General features: G+C 43.1%; 1 protein-coding gene across 1 annotated transcript; it reads right to left on the reverse strand.

The window, feature by feature from the left end:
* Window positions 1-883: 883 nt before the first annotated feature.
* On the reverse strand, window positions 884-19,224 carry PCMTD2 (protein-L-isoaspartate (D-aspartate) O-methyltransferase domain containing 2). Its single transcript, XM_050746240.1, has 5 exons — window positions 16,495-19,224; window positions 12,176-12,278; window positions 11,228-11,399; window positions 8,657-8,780; window positions 884-3,711 (listed from the first exon to the last, which is right to left on the reverse strand). The coding sequence occupies exons 1-5, from the start codon at window positions 16,799-16,801 to the stop codon at window positions 3,332-3,334; spliced, it is 1,086 nt and encodes a 361-aa protein (XP_050602197.1). The 5' UTR covers window positions 16,802-19,224; the 3' UTR covers window positions 884-3,331.
* Window positions 19,225-20,734: the final 1,510 nt, after the last annotated feature.

Genomic DNA, 20,734 nt, shown 5'->3' on the forward strand with positions numbered 1-20,734 from the left:
TATATATCTATCCTATTAGTCCTGTCCCTCTGAAGAACCCTGACGAATACAGCAGGAAGGAAAATTCAGAGATCAGTAAAGACAGCATGAAATTATCTTAAAATATATAACTGTCAAAATAAAAAATTGGAAGGCAGAATGTAAAACACATCCCAACAAGCACATACAATAAAAAAGAAAATATGGCCGGGCGCGGTGGCTCATGCCTGTAATCCCAGCACTTTGGGAGGCCGAGACGGACGGATCACGAGGTCAGGAGATCGAGACCATCCTGGCTAACACGGTGAAACCCCGTCTCTACTAAAAAAACAAACAAACAAAAAAACTAGCCGGGCGTAGTGGCGGGCACCTGTAGTCCCAGCTACTCGGGAGGCTGAGGCAGGAGAATGGCGAGAACCCGGGAGGCGGAGCTTGCAGTGAGCCGAGATCGCGCCACCGCACTCCAGCCTGGGCGACTGCGCAAGGCTCCGTTTCAAAAAAAAAAAAAAAAAAGAAAGAAAAAAGAAAATATAAGCTCTTGGGGAGATTGGTCCCAGAATTTCAAGATCTAAATAACATTTGTGCTCTGAACAGATAACTGAAAACGAAAAAAAAAAATTTCTGCCCCTTAAAAAGTTGAACGTGGGAAAACTACGCCAAAAACATTAACTGCAATCTTCAAGGCCCTATTCTCTAATGTACTTGGAGCTAGCCACTTCTCCATTTGTCCATTCCAATTTCACATTTATTAATGAAAAATAATGCCTTCTCTACATCTACTGTGAATTTCACAGAATCAAGCAGTAATACAAATATTTGCTGAAAGTAAACACATGTTAATAACGAAAAAAGGTTTTTAAGATTTTTAAAAGAACATACTCAAGAATTGGAATCCCACACAGGATGCAGAAGCAATGCTAAGGATAAAATATCCTGACTACCTTTATTGACATGATTTGTGTTTACCAGCTCATTAAAATCTATGTTGCAAATTCCTTGGATTTTTCCCAAGTTCCAGACTGGTAAAAAGTATTTTTACATACACATTTGATTCTTTCATTACAAACTTAATATCTATAAATTTGAAATTTGTTTTGCACAAGTCTATGGCTATACTACTTTTCAAGACAAAAGTCACATTAAAATACACACTACTCAAAAGTAAATAGTTGTCAAGAATGTGGTTTACGAGATAGATCTTACAGACAATACAGACTATATTATGATTTATCTGTTTGAAAACAGAAAGTAGTGTATTATATTATATTGAATTCTGCTATAAGGTGCGCGGGAAACCTTACTTACAATCCTTTATTTTCATAAGGTAAACACCAAACTATTTCTCACATATATTACAACCATATTTTTTTAAACCAAATTCTGGTTTAAAAATCACACACTGACAACACAGAAATACGAAATGCTAGGAAAAGTCTAGCATATGAGGGAAAAACATGTCTTATGCATTGTAATACAATTTTTTTTTACAATCTAGCATAAAGGCATATGTGGTTTTTTAAAAAATGCAGTCCATATACAATTATAGAAAAAAACCTAGTCAAGCCACCTAATATAACCAATTTCACAGATACCACTCATTTAATATTATGTCCAAAAATTTCCAACTAACTGTCTACATGTTAGAATAATGCCCACAAGGATCTCCAAACTACAAAATATTAGCAAGTAAATGTAAATCATACGTTTCTCTTTGAAAGAATGAAGCTTGACTATGAGTTAAAAGGCAACAACTATGAACTAACTTTCTTTAAAATGACTTAAACTGGCCAATCTAGAGCAATACGTTTCCCAGCTATACATGCAAACTGGATTGTGTGGTAAAAATGACTCAGTTACTTAAAAAAGCAGAAAAGATCCAAAATAACCAGAGCTTAGCTAACGTGGCGAAACCACAGAGACACTGAAGCCCAGCAACTCCCAAGAAGCTGAGGATTAAGATTAACAATAAACTCTGGATACCGAATCCTATATCGACACTCTGAATTTATGTTTATTGTTAATAATTTATATTATTCTTTTCTTTGGGTAAAAAAAAAAATGTTTTAAAAAGAACCAATGTTTTGGAATAAGCAATGTAACTCTGATCATTTTGCTATGTGACTACCAAAAACGCTGCTGTTCTTTTAGCCCTACCACTTGGTAAGATAGAAAGCTCTCCACACACAAGGCTCAGAGAAGGCTGACACCACAAGTCAGTGTGAGTTACACTGTTCTCATCAATGGAGCTACTAAAATACATACATTTGCTCTTACAAAAAAATTACAAAACTAACAAATCTCTTGTTCTCCAGAATTATAAAAGATAGAATCTATGAATCAGTACTCTAATGTGATCACAGAAAAATAGCAAACTGAAGTCAAAAAGCACAGGCTGTCCATCATAGAGTCCCCAGTCTAATTCCTTTCTACCTAGAGTCCCAGTCTATTTAACACTTTCTACCTGCTCTGAGGATGGAGGGTGTCAACACCTTAGAAAACCATGATGATCTTTAAAACTGGGTACAGAATCATCCCTACGGTTACGGCACATGTAACTTCGCTTATTGCTCACACACAGAAAAAAATTCGCTTCCTTTTCCAGGATATTCTTTTAAAGGTATCAAAACATGTCATTAAAAAAAAAAAAAAAAAAAACCCTCTTTGGAATTCTCCCGGAATTCCAGAAAGATTATTTGGCAGTTCATTCCTCCACCCCATCAAAATTTTTCCTTTGAAAAATTTCAACTGACAACTCACATAAGATTTAATTAACTTACTTAAAATAAGGGAGGGCTTCTCAATAATGTTTCCCCACTAGAAAACTAAGAAATTCAGTGATACTCAGTGCCAGTAACTAAGTGGCACGTATCATAAAAATTCAAACTTGGATGCAGGTGCGTCACACCCAGAAAAGATTTCATACATTTATAAGCTTGTGCTTTCACACTTTATAAGCAACACAGGTTAGTTTCCACTTCGGTTTTCATCTTTAGGGAGTAACGTGCATGTTGTATGAGGGACGGTCGTCAAACAGTCTCTCTTACACACACTTTAGTGTTTCATCAGAGCCGAAAAAGAAACAGCCTTCTCTTTTTCTCTATGAAGATTCTCTCCACTTTGGGAAAACAATCTTCTATGCAATGAAGGTCTTGTGGAATTACGTAAAGAAATCATACAACTGAATACAATTTTAGAGGCCAATCAGGAACTAGAAGAAGAAAACCATGATGTGGATGAGCCCAGCAGTTCCCTTCCCCGCAATGTCTGCCTCCAGGTTCAACAGCACGTAGGCAGCACAAACTTCAGACTCAGCAATCTGCTCTTCCTCATTTCCCCCTTTCAAACAGGAGACTTATTTTTCTCTGTAATAAAGCAAGTAGTATTTCAGGGGATCTGGCAGAGGGAGGCTCAGGACCTTCTGGCGTAGGAAGTTCACTGGGGGGTCTGGCTTTGTTTGAGGCGGGGTCTTCTCTTCTTCTTCCCTCCGTTCCTCTTCCAAGTCTTCACAGCTGTTGTCATCTGAGGGGTTGGAAATCCGACTGGCAAAGACTTCTTTGTCCAAAAAGACAATCGTTTCCATTCGACGGCGGCGAACTCTCCTTCGTTTAAACCTGGGGGTGTTCTTTAGTCCGTTTCCGTTTTTGCTCACAGTTTCCTGATGAATAACCTTTTTAATGGTGCCCCGGATGGCAATGCGAGCCAAGTCCTGGAGGCTGCGAACTGCCACTGGTGCTGCGGCACAAAAGAATGAGACACAGTCAAACTCATCTGAGCAACACGACCACAATGCCTACACATCTAAGACCCGTAACTTCATTTGAATTAACCTGCAAATTTATGAATATGTTGAAAGAATATGAGAGCAGGCTAAGCAAATGTCAATTAGTGCTCTGATTTACAATCATATGGTACTTTTCAAAAGACATTTTCAAATGCATCAGTTCTTAACTTTGAAAGGGAAAGGAAGCAATACTGCTTGGCTACATTAATCAGTGGTGGAACCAACACCTGGGTTACAGTTTGTTTTCCTGACAGCCTAGTTTCATTATTCCATTGTCTGCGCGTTCATGTGTATATTAATACCCACCTACTAGTAATAGAGTGAATATGTCTCCAACAGCCTAGTTTCATTATTCTATTGTCTGCATGTTCATGTGTATATTAATACCCACCTACTAGTAATAGAGTGAATATGTCTCCAACAGCCTAGTTTCATTATTCCATTGTCTGCATGTTCATGTGTATATTAATACCCACCTACTAGTAATAGAGTGAATATGTCTCCAACAGCCTAGTTTCATTATTCCATTGTCTGCGCGTTCATGTGTATATTAATACCCACCTACTAGTAATAGAGTGAATATGTCTCCAACAGCCTAGTTTCATTATTCTATTGTCTGCATGTTCATGTGTATATTAATACCCACCTACTAGTAATAGAGTGAATATGTCTCCAACAGCCTAGTTTCATTATTCCATTGTCTGCGCGTTCATGTGTATATTAATACCCACCTACTAGTAATAGAGTGAATATGTCTCCAACAGCCTAGTTTCATTATTCTATTGTCTGCGTGTTCATGTGTATATTAATACCCACCTACTAGTAATAGAGTGAATATGTCTCCAACATTCTTGTTTTTGAGACAGAGTCTTACTCTGTCACCCAGGCTGGGGTGCAAGGGTGCGATCTCCACTCGCTGCAACCTCCGTCTCCTGGGTTCAAGTGATCCTCCCACCTCAACCTCCCCAGTAGCTGGGACTACAGGCACGTGCCACCATGCCCAGCTAATTTTTGTATTTTTAGTAGAGGCGAGGTTTCACCATGTTGGTCAGGCCGGTCTTGAACTCCTGACATCAAGTGATCCACCCGCCTCGGCCTCCCAAAGTGCTGAGATTACAGGCATGAGCCACCGTGCCCAGCCTAATATTCTTTTATCTACTAATATTTTCATAGTTATTCACACATTGAATATTTGTTCCATTTTTATTAAAATACAGAAATGCAAATCCAAACAGTTTTCAGAAAAAGCAAAAACTCTAAAGCACACCAAGGAGAAAGAACATTTGACAATTAAAGCTCACAATTTCATGCAGGCAATATTTCTCAAAGGGAAAATTACATTAAACTTATAGTTTAGTATTAATTATATATCATTAATAAAAGTAAATCAGCATCACTTTTCCCCTCCAGTACTCCACTTCTCCAAAGAACAACAGTCTGCATTACAGGGAGAGCTCTTGTGTTGTACACATTTATCACCAAAATCAGAAAGGCCTGCAGAGATTCTCTCCACTGTTCTTCGGAAACCCTCAAACAGGCTTGTGTCCCAGGTCCTTGGCAGTAAGTAGCACCTTCTCCCTTCAACCTTTCCTGTTTTTCTGACTCCACGGACAAGAGGTCCCTTCTCCTTTCTCCAGGACAGGCTCTGGCACTTCCTTTGTCTTCAATCCTGTCTCCTCACCAAACAACACGATCATGCCTCTTGCCCCATCTGTGACCCAGCTCCCTCCTCAAGTACAGCCATCCTTCCTTCATCATCTCACATCCAGAAAGATTACTTCCAGAGCACTAGGATCTAGCTGTTGCCCCAAAAGGCTGAAACAACTCCTTCCGAGGCCCTCAGGGTCCCAGCCTTCAGCTCTGGCCTCTCCAGATTGCCAAGGTGTCGGCTTGGGATAAGGAACGTGGCTCACTGCTACCCTGGCCCAAGGCACAGCCGCTCCCTCTGACCTCCACAGCTCTTTTCTCTTGCAGGCTCTTCCTCTTCCATCCAGCCCAGTGATGCTCCCTAAGGTTCCAATTTCCACCATTTCCCCCTCTCGGTATGACTGCTAGTCCTTGGTTTTACATCCATTCTGTGGCTTTAAATAACAGAGGCCAGCCAATAGCTCCCAAGGTTCTAATCCAGTCCTGACCAGGATCCTGAGCCTCCCATAGACCCAGGTCTACAACAAACAATGAACACCTCACATGTCCTTCCTCAGAAGGACTGTATCATTGTATGTATCATTCAATCTTCTCCACTGTAGAAGCCAGTCTCTTAGTTTTCATCTTTATATCTCGCCTGGAAAATTTCAACAGCTTTCCACTGGTTCCTGCTTCCAATGTGACCTGTGTCCATTCAATCTGAAAGCTAACCCATCTACCCCACACCACACATATCTACACTCACATGATCCCACACCATGCATTTCCGTACTCATGTGACCCCACACCGCACATGCCCGCACTCACACGAACCCCACCGTGCACGCCCGAACTCATCCCACACCGCACACACCCGCACTCACACGACCCCACACCGTGCATGAACATTACCCCACACCGCACACAGCTGCACTCACGACCCCACATCACGCGTGCCCGCACTCAGACGACCCCACGCCGTGCATGCCCGCACTTAAATGACCCCACATCACGCGTACCCACTCACACCTCACACCGTGCACGCCCGCACTCATGACCCCACAGCACACGCCCACACTCACACGACCCCACAGCACACGCCTGCACCCATGACCCCACACCACGCACGCCCACACTCACAACCCCACATCACGTGTGCCCACACTCACATGACCCAATACCATGCATGCCCGCACTCACACCCCACACCGTGCACACCTCCAGTCACGACCCCACACCGTGCACACCTCAAGTCACGACCCCACACCGTGAACGCCCACACTCACACAACCCCGCACCGCGCACGCCTGCACCCATGACCCCACACCGTGCACGCCCACTCACACAACCCTGCACCGCGCACGCCTGCACCCATGACCCCACACCGTGCACGCCCACTCACACAACCCTGCACCGTGCACGCCTGCACCCATGACCCAACACCATGCACGCCCACACTCACGACCCCACACCGTACATTCTCGCACTCTCATCACCCCACACCATGCGTGCCCACACTCACACGACCCCACACCACGCACACCCACACACACGTGACCGCACACTGCAAATGTCCACACTCATGACCCCTCATTGTGCACGTCTACGCTCTGACCCCATATCATGCAGGTCTAAACTTACACACCCCACACCACGCATCTACACTCACATGATCCAGTATCACGTATGTCTAGACTCACAGAGTTTTCTATTCCACTGTCTTCACGAACATGACTTTACTAGTCTAGGAAACTCTGGCCCAGGAAAAGAAAAGTTGCAAATAACCCAATGGGTCACTTCAGAAACTCTAAAAGCATCACATTAATATTGATTATCTTACATTCTCTTCAAAACCATCTCCGCAAAACAAGCATCCAAACTGCCCACCACATTGCCATGATTCTTATCAGGCCAGATGAAGCCCTCACAGGGAAAGACTCATTTTCAACCAGACCCTCAAAAAGTCTCATAAATACCCCAAAGATGCCCTTGCCTTCCCAAACTCTGTTAAGGCTCTGGAAGCTGGTGACCTCCCAGCCAAGAGCAGCACTTACTTAAAAAGGTTATTCTGGTGAGATTTTCAGAGCATGCATTTGACAGATTCACCCTCCACCTGACCACCAGGCTTATCCAGGATCTTTTGCTTGAAGCATCTGATAGCTCTGCCCAGCCAACATGATAAACCCAATTCTAACCTACATACCAGTAGTTTCTCCCACCAGTCCCAACTCTGACTATACGGGGAACATGCATTTTGACTTCTGCCCGACCATTGCTGGCACTTTTCTCCACTTTCTCCTCTTTAGGGAATTGCTTTTTGCCCTTGAAGGCCGAGCACAAACATCATCCTCTGCCAAACCTTCCCTAATTACTCCAACCGTTGTGCATGTCCTATTGTTGCTCATTATCAAATTTCCAGAACCGTGTCTGTTTCTTAGAACTTGTACTTAGTAGAGACCAAAGCACAGTGTGATCATTTAATAGATGATTCCTAATAAACCAAAACCTTTTCTGGAAGAGATTTGCCAAAATGTATTGTCTCTGAGTGGTGGGACTATGCAAAACTTTTTCCTATTATTTGCATTTCCCTTCCTAAAATTTGCATTTTCCAAATTTTCTAAATGATCAGAGAGCATCCTGATAGTTTTATTTTAAATAAAATCAATTGGAACTCTCATTTCTGTGTGAGTTGTTTAAATTTTAAAACATCAGGAGGTTTTGCTATCGTGCTGGCCCTGGTATCAGTTCCTTGCTCAGTTTGCATCCTGAACTAGTGAAACACAAAGGCTCGGCTGTGTAAGGTTCCACGGAAAGTCTCCTATCCACCCCAGCAGATTAGCTGGAATGTGTTCTCTGCCCTCGTCTACTCATGAGGCAGCAGGCGCTTGGTGCCCTGGGGAACAGATGCCCCATGACTCTGCAGGAGCCCTCTCGATGGCTCTCTCTGAAGACCTCACCCAGCGGATGCGGCAAAGAGGCTCAGTCTCCCACGTGGCAAAATGAGCTCCCTTTTATGTGCGTCCTACGCTTTCAGTGGCGTGACCAGCAACAGCTCTTTGTAGATTTAAAAGACAGCTAAAATAACCTGAAATAGGCTAAAAATAGATTATAACTTTTTTAATGCCTGAAATTGCTTGTAGAATTTTAGTTTCAGCATGGGAGTGGTGCTTTTTAATATCAAAAGGTTCTTTGTAAGCTTTGTTTCCTTTTAAAATCTAACCAGACGAAAAAGATCTAAAAGATAAAATAAGTAAAGACTGGTATACTTACGTAACTGGACAAGTCTTGATTTTCCTGACTCTGAATGGCAGGGCTGGATCAGAGGAGCAAAAGAAACAGCAAGAATCTTTTTGGTTTCCCAAGCTGAAGGACCCGTGCGTGTTATCTTAGTCAACTATCCCAGAGACAAAATGAGAATATTCAAAAGATTTGGCTACTAAATAGCTCATATTTAATCATTCCTATACATACTACAAAAATACATAGATACGCTTACAATAAAATGAAATATCTTGACATATGGACCCCTAATGTGATGTGCCATGAAGTACATCTGTCTTATGAATATTCCTGCAAAAATGCTTAACCTGAATATATTCAGGCCCTAGGCCTAACTTCTGTTTACAGAAATTATATATTATAGAGAAACTAGTTATAGGATAGCAAGAGGAAACAATCACATAGAGAATGTGAGGATTCTTATAAGACAATGCTTTAGCACTCTCCAAAAAAGTCAACATTGAGGGTGAAAAGGGGGTCTGTTCTAAAGTATAAAGTAATTAAAGATATGTTAATAACCAACTGAATCCTGACCTGTTGTTACTGGGGGCGGGGGGAGGGCGCGGCGGGCGTAACTCCTGATAGGCACTGTAGTCACAGATACTGTTATATAGAATCCCTGTTACTTTTTTAAATGCAAACTTGTCATCTTGGATGCCTGGGCAATTATCCTCATGCTTTGGAGACAAACACCGAAGTGTTTAAGTGAGCCTTGCCCTGATATCACCCCCACGAAAGCACCGGAATCTGGTGACTTAACACACTCCAGTGTAGGTCATCAAAACATTTCTTTTGAATTCAAGTATTCGGAGCACCAGAGAACACAATTAGACATGACCCTCTGTGTGCTCTGTGTGGCTGGGTCAGTCTCCAAGTGGCCTACACAGGTCACAAAACTATTTTTGGTCAGTTCTTTCATGCTATGATTACATGCTGGCCTTTTCTAAAAGTATCTAAGTCAGTAAATCCTCTAAAAACTAAGATTCTATGTCACAAATCTCATAACTTAAAGGATTAAGTAGCCATGTACTAAGTAAACATCAACAAACATTCTTATATAGCAGCAAAACATGTGTTTAAACATTTTTAAAAGAATGTCGTTATAATGAAAAACAAGTATTTCCATATAATCAATAAATGATGTATAAAACCGTAAATAAAACTATAAACCCCTATTTCATATTCTACATAAGCAGACGAAACATTGTAAAGATGTCCACAATCCTCAAACTAATCGAGATGATACAATTCCAATAAAAAATCCAATGCATTTTTGTATAGCAACAAAGACCTGTAATTTCACTTGTATAAGCAAAGACATTTAAAACAATATTCTGCCAGGTGTGATGGCTCATGCCAACAACTCTGGAGGCTGAAGTGAGGCGACTGCTTGAGGCCAGGAGTTTGTGATCAGCCTGGCACTGTGAGAGCCCGTCACTAAAAAAATAAAATTAGGCCAGGCGCAGTGGCTCAGACCTGTAATCCCAGCACTTTGGGAGGCCGACACGGGCGATCACGAGGTCAGGCGCTCCGAGACCAGCCTGACCAACATGGTGAAACCCTGTCTCTACTAAAAATGCAAAAATTAGCTGGGTGTGGCGGCGCGCACCTGTAATCCCAGCTACTCAGGAGGCTGAGGCAGGATAATCGCTTCAACCCAGGAGGCAGAGGTTGCACTGAGCTGAGATTGCGCCACTGTACTCCAGCCTGGGCAACACAGTGAGACTCTGTCTGTAATTAAATAAATTAATTTAATTAAATAAATTTAGCTGGGCATGGCAGCACGTGCCTACAGTGCCAGCTACTTGGATGCTGAGGCAGAAGGTCACTTCAGCCCAGGAGTTTGAAGTTATAGTCAGCTATTAACTCCAGCCTGAATGACAGAGCAAGATCTCATCTCCAAATTTTTATTGAAACAATTAAAACCTCCTAATTTTTACTATTAGTGTTTTCCTAGTTCTTTGTGACTGGGAGACATTCTTCTTGGTGACCAATTCATGTCTGATTAATCTGTTCATTTATTATGAACTATTTTTCACAGTGAAACACAGTAACACAGACAAACATGCATGACCAAATAGCAAACTTGGACAAGACTCTCACTAAGTAAAGGATTCCTGTAAAGTGCATAACATCAAGGCATTTAACAATTAGACTAATGATGAGAATAGAATTACTCTAATAATGTTATATATAATTCTAATAACAGAACAATTATAACAGATTAACAATTAGAATTAAAACTCAGAACAGCTGGGGGGAAGGAGAAGGGGAAGGAAGAGGGAGGTGAGGAGGAAGGGACAGAACAAGGAAAAGGAAAGAGAGAGAGAAGGAAGGGGGAGAAAAAGGGTTTCATGTGTAGGCTCTGAAGTACCCACCTGAGTCAGGTTCTGGCCCCACCTAGGCTATGTGCATGACCTGGCATCTCCCTCACCTGTCCCTGCCTCTGTTTCCTCATTTATGAAATGCAGGAAATTGTTAAAAGAGTAAGTATACATAAACTGCCCAGAACAGACCTTGGCAAACAGTGTGCAAAAATGTCAGTTATGAAGGGAATCTGACCTTCTCTTCCAGTGGCATGACAAGGATCCCTCCCACTTTGAGAAGATTCTTCATGTATTCTTCATGTTCCTTCTGCACACCAGCCCCACAGTACACACGATCATACTGAGAACAATCCGGAGAAATCTCCAGGCAATTCCCAGTAACAAAGGAAGGTTCACAGAAGTCAAACCTGGAAGTAAAAAATGCTTCTTGCAACTAAAGGTATCACATTGCAACAAGTCTATACAGTAAACCTATGCTAACCACAGGGTAAAATCCCACAGCAATGTAACACAGTTTACAGAGCAAGGAGCTGGAAGGAAAGAATTACAAACGTCCAAGAATTACTTCCAAAAAGAATTATACTATATAACAAGAACTCTAGAAATGCCAAACAAAACAGTATGAAAGTGAGTATCAAAAGTATTATCCATATTTAACACAATCTCCAATCACTGTTGTCTATGTCATCTTCCTATCATCTTATGTGAGATCTATTAACACAATGAGTGAGATGTGGGGGTGGTGAAACTGCACTTGGTGTTTCTAAAAATTTTAATCCCTAAAATAAGAACTTTAACGTCTTATTTTAAAATGGCAAAAGCTAGTTATATATACTGTTTAAAGAAAAATGCAACAATTTCATTTTAGGAAAAATTAGGTGGTAAAAAGTTGTCTTAAATAGGAAACATGAATACTGAGCAAATGAACATTTTCTGTTTTCTTCTATTCTTATATTGGTCAGAAATTACCTTATGTAGGTGTAACAGTTTGAAATACCCTAAAATCCTCAAAAACACAGAATATTTTTTAAAACTTAGAACGGGCACATAGGATCATCCTACCACAGTTTATTTACGTTTGCTACCACTTGAACACTAATAAGCTGATTTCTTTCTATCTGAGCAAAACTTTGTAAAATTATAATTCACATTATCTGAGCCAATGGATAGTATTTCATCTTACTTGTCAAAACTATCACTTGTTCTGATGAAGAAGTCCAGTTTCTGCTTTGCATATTCTATCACATCTGAGTGAAGTTCCACCCCATGGTTCACGCCAAAAGGACCTAAAACGTTTAAGAATAAGAAAACATGTAGAACCAGAGCAAGGGCTCCTGCTCATTTGTTTACTTCTACCAACTGTGACGCATCTGATTTAGCATCTGCAACTGCAGACACTCACCAAGTTTTGAAGTCTCATCACATTATCACGGCTCACCACATCATAAATACTTGGAGCCTGGGCTTCTCTGCTCTCAAACTTTTAAAGAATCATTTGAAAATGGAAACAAACCAAGTGTTCAAGTCTTACTAATGAACTACAGAAGAAACATGTATTTGCAAGTGCAACTGACACAGGCCTCACCTGTTTGTCCAGAGGTAACATTTAAGACAATTCTGCTTTCCCTGAAAAGTTTCCCAAAACACTCAGATGTGTGCATTACAATATTCACAAAACAGGGTTCAATCATCATCATTAAGATAAAACTATGCTTCCAAGTCACAATGAAACATTTTTTATATCAAAGGATATTTATCAGTAATTTGAAATAAAACTGAGAAATGTTACAAGTCCACTTAATGATGAAAGCCCTCCCTCCATATAAAACTGCCCCTACGTTAACTGAGAACACAGTATTGACACTCAATATGAGTCTCTCTGTTATGGGTCTCTCTGTTGAGTCTCTCTGTTGTGGGAATCCACTTACACGAAGGTAAAAATCAGGCAAAATTCATCTATACTGACAAAGGCAAAACCGTCATCACCTTTCTGGAAGGTGCAACATTGGGGACCTCTCTAGAAGGAGGAGGGGGCATGGGAGCCTTCTGGGGTGCTGATTCTACTCTGTATCTTGCTCCGGGTGGAGTTTATATGGAGGTGGATGCACATGTAAAAGTCCATCAGAATTCACACTTCACACTTGTTCATTTACATGGGTAAGTTACACGTCAACTTTTTAAGTCTACATGTAAAAATCAATAGGGCACGTAGGACTTTACTTAGTAGACGCATCTACCACAGTGATCATGCAGCACTGGACCCTACAATCTCACAGAAATGCTGAGAAACGAGCAACCTTCTGTGCCTCCCACACCTTTGCACCATGCGGGCCCTCCTAGGACAAGAGTTACCAGCCCAGGAAAGGGCTTCCCTGGCCCCCATTTGGACAACTGTACCCGCTGCTCTTCTCTCTCAACAGATTTCACACACAGAGCTGCTGCTAAAACATTACCTCATCAAAATACACCCTACCTGAGAGTTCAACTTTTCACTATTTACAACATGAAATCCTGAATTACTCCGAATGTCAAGACCTTCTGACAACTCCCCGACTTCAATTCCCGACTCTGCCACTGTGCCAGAGACCAAAAATAGCTGCTTGATTTTTCCTACTCATCTGTGAGGTTACAGAGGTGCCACTGCACCCCAGCCTGGGTAAAAGAGCGAGACTCCATCTCAAAAAGAAAAAAGGAAAGTAAGCCTGAAATGGCCTTACTTTAGTGATAGTGACCCCTCACCTTCACTATCAAGCACTTAATAAGCAGTTAATTCTAATAACAGATATGAGGTATGTGTCCTATTCCCAAGAAGCTTAACACCAAACAGTAGTAACACAAATATCTCAACCCACCTGCTTAATAAAAAGATGACTAGCAGGGGAAGGAGGACACAGGGTGGCGGGGGGGTGTCAGGAACACGGCACCTGGAACACGGCACTGGAACATGGCACTGAAGCCAGACCTGCAAGGCCTCCCCTGGCAGAGTCACTCCCAGGTATGCCCTGCTTCCTAATCACACAGCATTTTTTCAGGTAGGTGACTTATGAGTCACCATCTCTTAGTATCTACTGTATTCTCCCCTGGTTGATGACAAACGAAGGTAAGGACAGCCCTGAGCAAAGGGGAGAGGAGGCCACAGAGCAAGCACAGGAACATGGCTGACCCAGGATGCAGCTCAGACCACGTGAAAGGCAATGAAGGGTCACAGTAAAGAAATCTGTCAGATAAGAGAGCCACATTCACAGGCACTGGGAAGCCAATGAGCTTTCACTCTGGAGTGCTTTGCACAAAGTGCTGTTAAGGTTGAATAAGCTGCAACATCTGGAGACGCAGCCAAGACATGCATCCATGACAGCAAACCCTGAAGTCACTTCCTCCAACTGCATCAAAGCAGCATGTCACATCCATTACAGCAGAAAACAGGCCTGCCTTCCTTCAGACGTCTCTTCTCCCAAAATCCAACGAAATTCCCAGTAAACAGGGGATTCAGAAAAGACAAGCAACAATATCAAGTTGGAAGGCCTTTTCTTATAACTTCTAGGGGATGTCAAGTACAGCAAGGCCATTTCAGGCTTACTTTCCTTTTTTCTTTTTGAGATGGAGTCTCGCTCTTTTACCCAGGCTGGGGTGCAGTGGCACCTCTGTAACCTCACTGTAACCTCCGCCTCCCAGGTTCAAGTGATTCTCCAGCCTCAGCCTCCTGGTTAGTGGGATTATAGGTGCGCACCACCACACCCAGCTAATTTTTTATACTTTTGGTAGAGATAGGGTTTCACCATGTTGGCCAGGTTGGTCTCAAACTCGACCTCAAGCGATCTGCCTGCCTCAGCCTCCCAAAGTGCTGATATTACAGGCGTGAGCCACCACGCCTGGCCATTTCAGGCTTACTTTAAGTCATCTTTTCCTAAGCATTTTGGCTCTTTTCAACAGCATTTCTAATCTAGTCAGCTAGAACACCTATTTCTCCCCAAGGTTCTACCTTAGCTATAGCTCCAATTTTTCAGCTACATTGGAGGAAATCACAATTCCCAAATTCAAAAATGATAAATAACCTGGGCACCGTGTTCTCTTCTCAAAGCACAAGGATCACAACAGTTTCCATCGAAGAGAAGTTAAAGTCAAAAAGCATTATAAAAATCTACACATTTTTACACCTGAAGGTAGCAATCTATAGCCTAAAGTCAAAATAATCGGTCTCAAAACTTCACCAAATTCCAATTTATACAGACTTAGAAAAAAAAAAACAAAATTCTCATTCCATATCCACAAAACTCAATTAGAGACGAGGTCCCGCTCTGTCACCCAGGCTGGAGTGTAGTGGCGCAATCATAGCTCACTGCAGTCTTAAACTCCTGGGTTCAAGTGATCCTCCAGCCTTGGCCTCCCAAAGGGCTGGGATTACAGGCATGAACCACCAAGTCAAGCCACATTCTTGATGTTTCTTTCACAACCATATACAGTCCATCCGTAAATCCTGTCAGTTCTAACAGGATTTAGAAAAAATACAGACTCCAGCTTCTCTGCACTGGTTTCATCCAGTGTCTTAGCCAGCATGCCTCAGCAGCCTGGCCCTGCTTCCTGTTTAGAGCAAGGTTTTACAGTAGAGATCAGCTCCTACCACTCCTCTGGCAAAACCCTTCCACCTTACTGAGTTAAAAACAGATGCCTTCCCTGCCCCCCCGTAGCATTTTGCACCAAGTGATGTTTTTCCTTAGTTATCTGTTTCTTAGTTATCTGGCCAGGCATGGTGGCTCATGCCTGTAATCCCAGCACTTTGGGAGGCTGAGGAAGGTGGAGAGCTGGCGCCCAGGAGTTTGAGACCAGCCTGGGAAACACGGCGAGACCCCGTCTCTAAAAAAAATTTAAAAATTAGCCAGGCATGGTGGTGCACGCCAAGACCCCATCTCCACAAAAAAGTTTTAAAAATTAGCCAGGTGTGGTGGTGCACGCCTGTGGCCCCAGGTACTCAGGAAGACTGCTAGAGCCCAGGAGGTCAAGGCTGTAGTGGGCCATGTTTGTGTCACGGCACTCCAGCCTAGGCGATGGAGCATGATTCTGTCAAAAAAAAAAAAAAAAAAAAAACACTGCTTAGAAGTACTCCGAAAGGACTTTAAAGTTAATTACCATCGATTCAGAGAAGGAGTGCCAACGAAGACTGAGTGATAAAATTAAATCAAGAAATCACAGCGGGGTCAAGATTTACACAACTGTCTTTGTCCTCCACTGTCCAGAGGGCAGGTGCACAGTACAGGCTGTGGCAGTACAGGCAGAGGGGACAGAGAACAGGAGAGGTCCCCCTGGAGAACCTGGGGCCATGAGATGCATGCAGGCCTTCCTCCCTCATCCCTCCATCCACCACCCAGTGATATGTCAACGTCAGATAACTACTGGGAAGGCTGGGGTCTCGACCCAGGCGGGCCATTAGCAGACTACATTTTCTGTCAAAGGAGACGCCTCCTTCCCTGAGACAGATGAGTTTTCAGACTCTCCTTCCACACTTACCTAGAATGAGGCCCACCATGGAGCTCAGGTACCCAGTGCCACTGCCCAGGTTCAGAAATGAGAGTCCAGGCTGCAGATCTAAGGCTTCCATCACCTCTGAATAGATGCATGGGGCTGAGAGGTGAATGTTTCCATGCTTCCATGCCAAGTCTTTATAAGCATTTTCTTTAAATTCTTCAAGATAATAGTCTGCACGATCGATAGCTCGGAAAGCCTGCTCTACCAGCTCAGTCCGGATATACTGTGCTTCTTTCAAATTATCTATCAGCTCATCATTGTCTTCACCAGCACTCACAGCACCGCCCATGTTCAAGATTACACTTAGGCAATACTATAATTAAAAATTTTTAAAAAGAGTGGTTTATGTTAAAAGTAAGAGCAGAACAATAAAAGTTCTAAACAGATACCACTTTCGAATTCTGAATTCTGAAAATAATAGACTATCTTTTGTCAACACCCACCTCATCCCCTGCCCCACCCAGAGATGCTAGATTTAGAAGGAAAAAAAAAATCCCAGTTCCATTGGAAATTCAGGTAAACACCACCACTAAAAATTATTTGAGATTTATTTGAAATTCAAATTTAGGCCGGGTGCGGTGGCTCATGACTGTAATCCCAGCACTTTGGGAGGCTGAGGTGAGCGGATCACCTGAGGTCAGGAGTTCGAGAACAGCCTGGCCAACATGGTAAAACCCCGTCTCTACTAAAAATACAAAAATTAGCCAGGCGTGCTAGTGGATGCCTGTAATCCCAGCTACTTGCAAGGCTGAGAGAGGAGAAAAGCTTGAACCCGGGAGGCAGAGGCTGCAGTGAGCACAGCTCATGCCACTGCACTCCAGCTTGGGCAATAGAGCAAGACTCTCTCTGTCTCAAAAAAAAAAAGAGAAAAGAAAAAAGAAAAAAAATTTAGGTGGTGTCCTATATTACATCTGGGAACTCTACATCCCCAACATAACACAAAAATACCCACCCAAGTCAAGCAATCCATTTGACCTGTTGATCTGGATATTCTGATGTTCAAATTTTAGACAAAAAAAGCAAGAAAACACTCTTCCCAAATTGAACACACTGTGACAAACACCTTCTCCTAACAAATGCAAAATCAACTTCCTGGCTAAAGTTTAAGTGTAGGAAGGGCTGCTACCAGAACTTCCTACAGCCTCTTCTTAATTGCATGATATGCAGCTTTCCCAACTCTTTAAAAATAACAACTACTTGTCTTACCTTCTCCCAAGCTGCCTTCAAGAAGAAAAAGCGCAGAATGTGTCACCTCTGAGCCTAACTATTAAAATACAGTGTAGCTTCATCTAATTCACAAGAAAACACTCTTCCATATGGAGAAGTCTTACTCTTCTTAAAACTACAAAAATATCCTTTCCAATTTTATACTTACCCCATGTAACTTTTTCAAAGTAACTGCTTTAACTTCACATAACATGGTAATGCTTTACAAAACACCAGATACAAAGTGTTGGGGGAAAAGACCACCAGACCTCATGCAGACATTTTCTGAAATGAACACAATCTTTTTAACAGCCTGTTATAATTATGATGAAGTTTATACTTGCTTTCCTCCTCACATTCCTCTGGATTTCTAACAGCAGAATGAGGATGGTTAAGAAATACTGCAGGGTGGCGAGGGGCTGGGGGCAGATTTCATACACACCCACGTACACAACAGGCGACGGTGGGAGAGGTTTTCCCAGGAATGAAAATAATCACGTAGTTCCTTACAAGTGAACAAAAAGGGTGAAGGCTATGGCTTAACACAAATTCTCTTCTATTTTTATGGTGGAATACTCAAACTTCATACTCAAGATTTTAGAGCTGAATATTAGGTTTTGCAAATCAATAGGATGGTCCAGTCATTAAATTTTCACACCCTTTTTGAATTTTTTGAATTGTTTCACAGCCCTTGTTAGATTACGGTCCACAGCCAGTTGACTTAGACTTAGATGGAATTAAGTCCTAATGAGGTCAAGTTTAATCCTGGATAAGCCACTTAGCTCTGTGGCTGCACCCCTAGCCTGGCACAGTCATCTTAAAATTTAGGTCAGTGGTTAAAAGCAGAATCATGTGTTTGGATGCTTAAGGTTCTATTTAGGAAACGAGCTGGAAATCACATACTCTCCTCAGTCAAAGCCACCTCCTCACCCAGAAGCCTGTATATAATGTTCTGACATTCTGTCTCAATGCCACATCTTTAGAAGGCAACCTCAAACTGTATGTTGGATAGGTTTCATTTTCCATTAAGTAACTATCACTTATTTTGAACTCTGTCCTTAACTGGAAAGTTCGGACAGCTTTTTAGTAAAAACAAGCACCCTTTTCCAGGTACCACCTGCCAGTCATGGCCTCATTTACACTTCACAACATTAAGGAGCAAATTGGAGCTGGCCAGTTAATTTGTTCATGATCACATCAGCCAATTTGTGAGGAGGGGGCTGAATTCAAACCCAGGACTGTATGGCAACAGGCCTGTGTTTTTAATACCACAACAATGCAGCTTTTAAAAATACTCAAGACAGCAACGTTCTTTACCACACAACACACCGGTCACCTTTTGACTATGGGGCAACCCCATCTATATCTATTGCCATTGGTAGGATCCATGTGAATAGCTGTAGGGTCTGACATTTATTACCATCTTTGTCTGGTAATCTAACAGTCCCTTACGCTGGAAACCATCGCTGTTTACAACAGACTGTGGATGTGATCAGTCATGATGTCACCAAAGCAGGGGAAGGTCTCCGAACTGACACCTGAGGAGGTTGTGATTGTGGCTGTGTCAACACAAGTATGAAGCATGGTAATGGAGTTTTGGGAGAAGACCACACTCCAACATGGATGTCACTTCTTAAGGGTAATATGGACACAGTAATTCATTGTGGAAGATGAGTGGGAAAAAGGACCCAAAGCCACATCTCCTTTGGGCAGAATGATCAAACACACACACAGATTTCTCACCTTGAAAACCAGAACTCTTACAAGGAATGCAAAGGGACTTTTTTCAAATACAGATGGTCTCCGACTTAGGATGGTTCGACTTCAGGTTTAACGACGTGTTTACTGGGATGCGACCCCATCACAAGTCGAGGAGCATTTGTACCTGAAAGGCTGTCACATGCACACTATAAATGGGCCTAACAAAAGCCAGACCAGTGGTACATGCTGGAGACAATGCCTACTAAATACATAGAGAAGCTTTCTAACAAATGAAGTTGCCATGAATGAAAGGAGCTCTTGACAACCCCAGCAGAGTTCCACCGGAGGTACGAGCTGGGGTGGGACAGGCAGAAAGGCCCTGGACCCATCACCTCTGAGGTCTCCTCTCATCACCTGAGTGTAAGGCTCTATTTCCCCCAAGCACGGCCACAACAATTTCTGAGTTGCTTATAGGCACCTCAACATCACTCATTCTTGAATGACATTCTATCAAATGCCCACATCGGAGCTGTTTAGCCATTCCCTTGAGAAGAAAATGAGAACTAATCTAGGCACACGAGTAAAGAGGGGGTGGATAAAGAGGGCGTGGATATTTAGGTGACTTATTTGAGGTGCACGCTGGAGCAAACATTCATTTGGGAGACACAACCCTCTCACAAAAACAAAAGGCACGAAGCTCAGACAAGTTCTTCCTCCAACTAACAAAGATCTCTTTCGATGCGTGAAGGGAAGTCCCAGAGCTCCGCTCCAATTCTTACTATCTCCAAGGCACGGGGCGGGGGGGACAACTTTTTTTAAAAAAATTGTCATCTTCTGAAAGGGTCCAAGGTAGACTTTGTTCTAAACCTTAGTTCTTGGCTTGCCTTGGAATTGCAAACGTTGCCCACTTGGGAAATCGAGGACAAGCTGCAGGTCTGGACTAACCAGACCCAAGTGTGTGAGTGAGCAACGGGCACCGGGAGAGACCGAAGGGAAACCGCGAGCGCTCGGAGAAACGCGGGGCGCCCTGGGGGCCGCTGGAGGGAAGCGAGGGTGCCCGAGGTGGGGAGAAGCGAGGCCCCCAGAGGAGCGCTCCGGGCGCACGTCCGCTGCCCGGCAGCGCCGCTCCAACCTCGGCCGCCGTAAACATCCGCCGCCGCCGCCGCCGCCGCCTCTGCGCCTGCGCACAACGGCCTGACTGCGCATGCGCCGCGGGCCTGGCACTTAAAGGGGTGATGGCGACGCAGGGAGGGCCCCACTCCCGTGGGCTGCCCGCGTCCGCCCGCCCCACTCAGCCCTAGGCCGGGTCCGAGTC

The sequence above is a fragment of the Macaca thibetana genome, chromosome 10, assembly GCF_024542745.1.
Source record: "Macaca thibetana thibetana isolate TM-01 chromosome 10, ASM2454274v1, whole genome shotgun sequence".
NCBI classification, from domain to species: Eukaryota; Metazoa; Chordata; class Mammalia; order Primates; family Cercopithecidae; genus Macaca; species Macaca thibetana.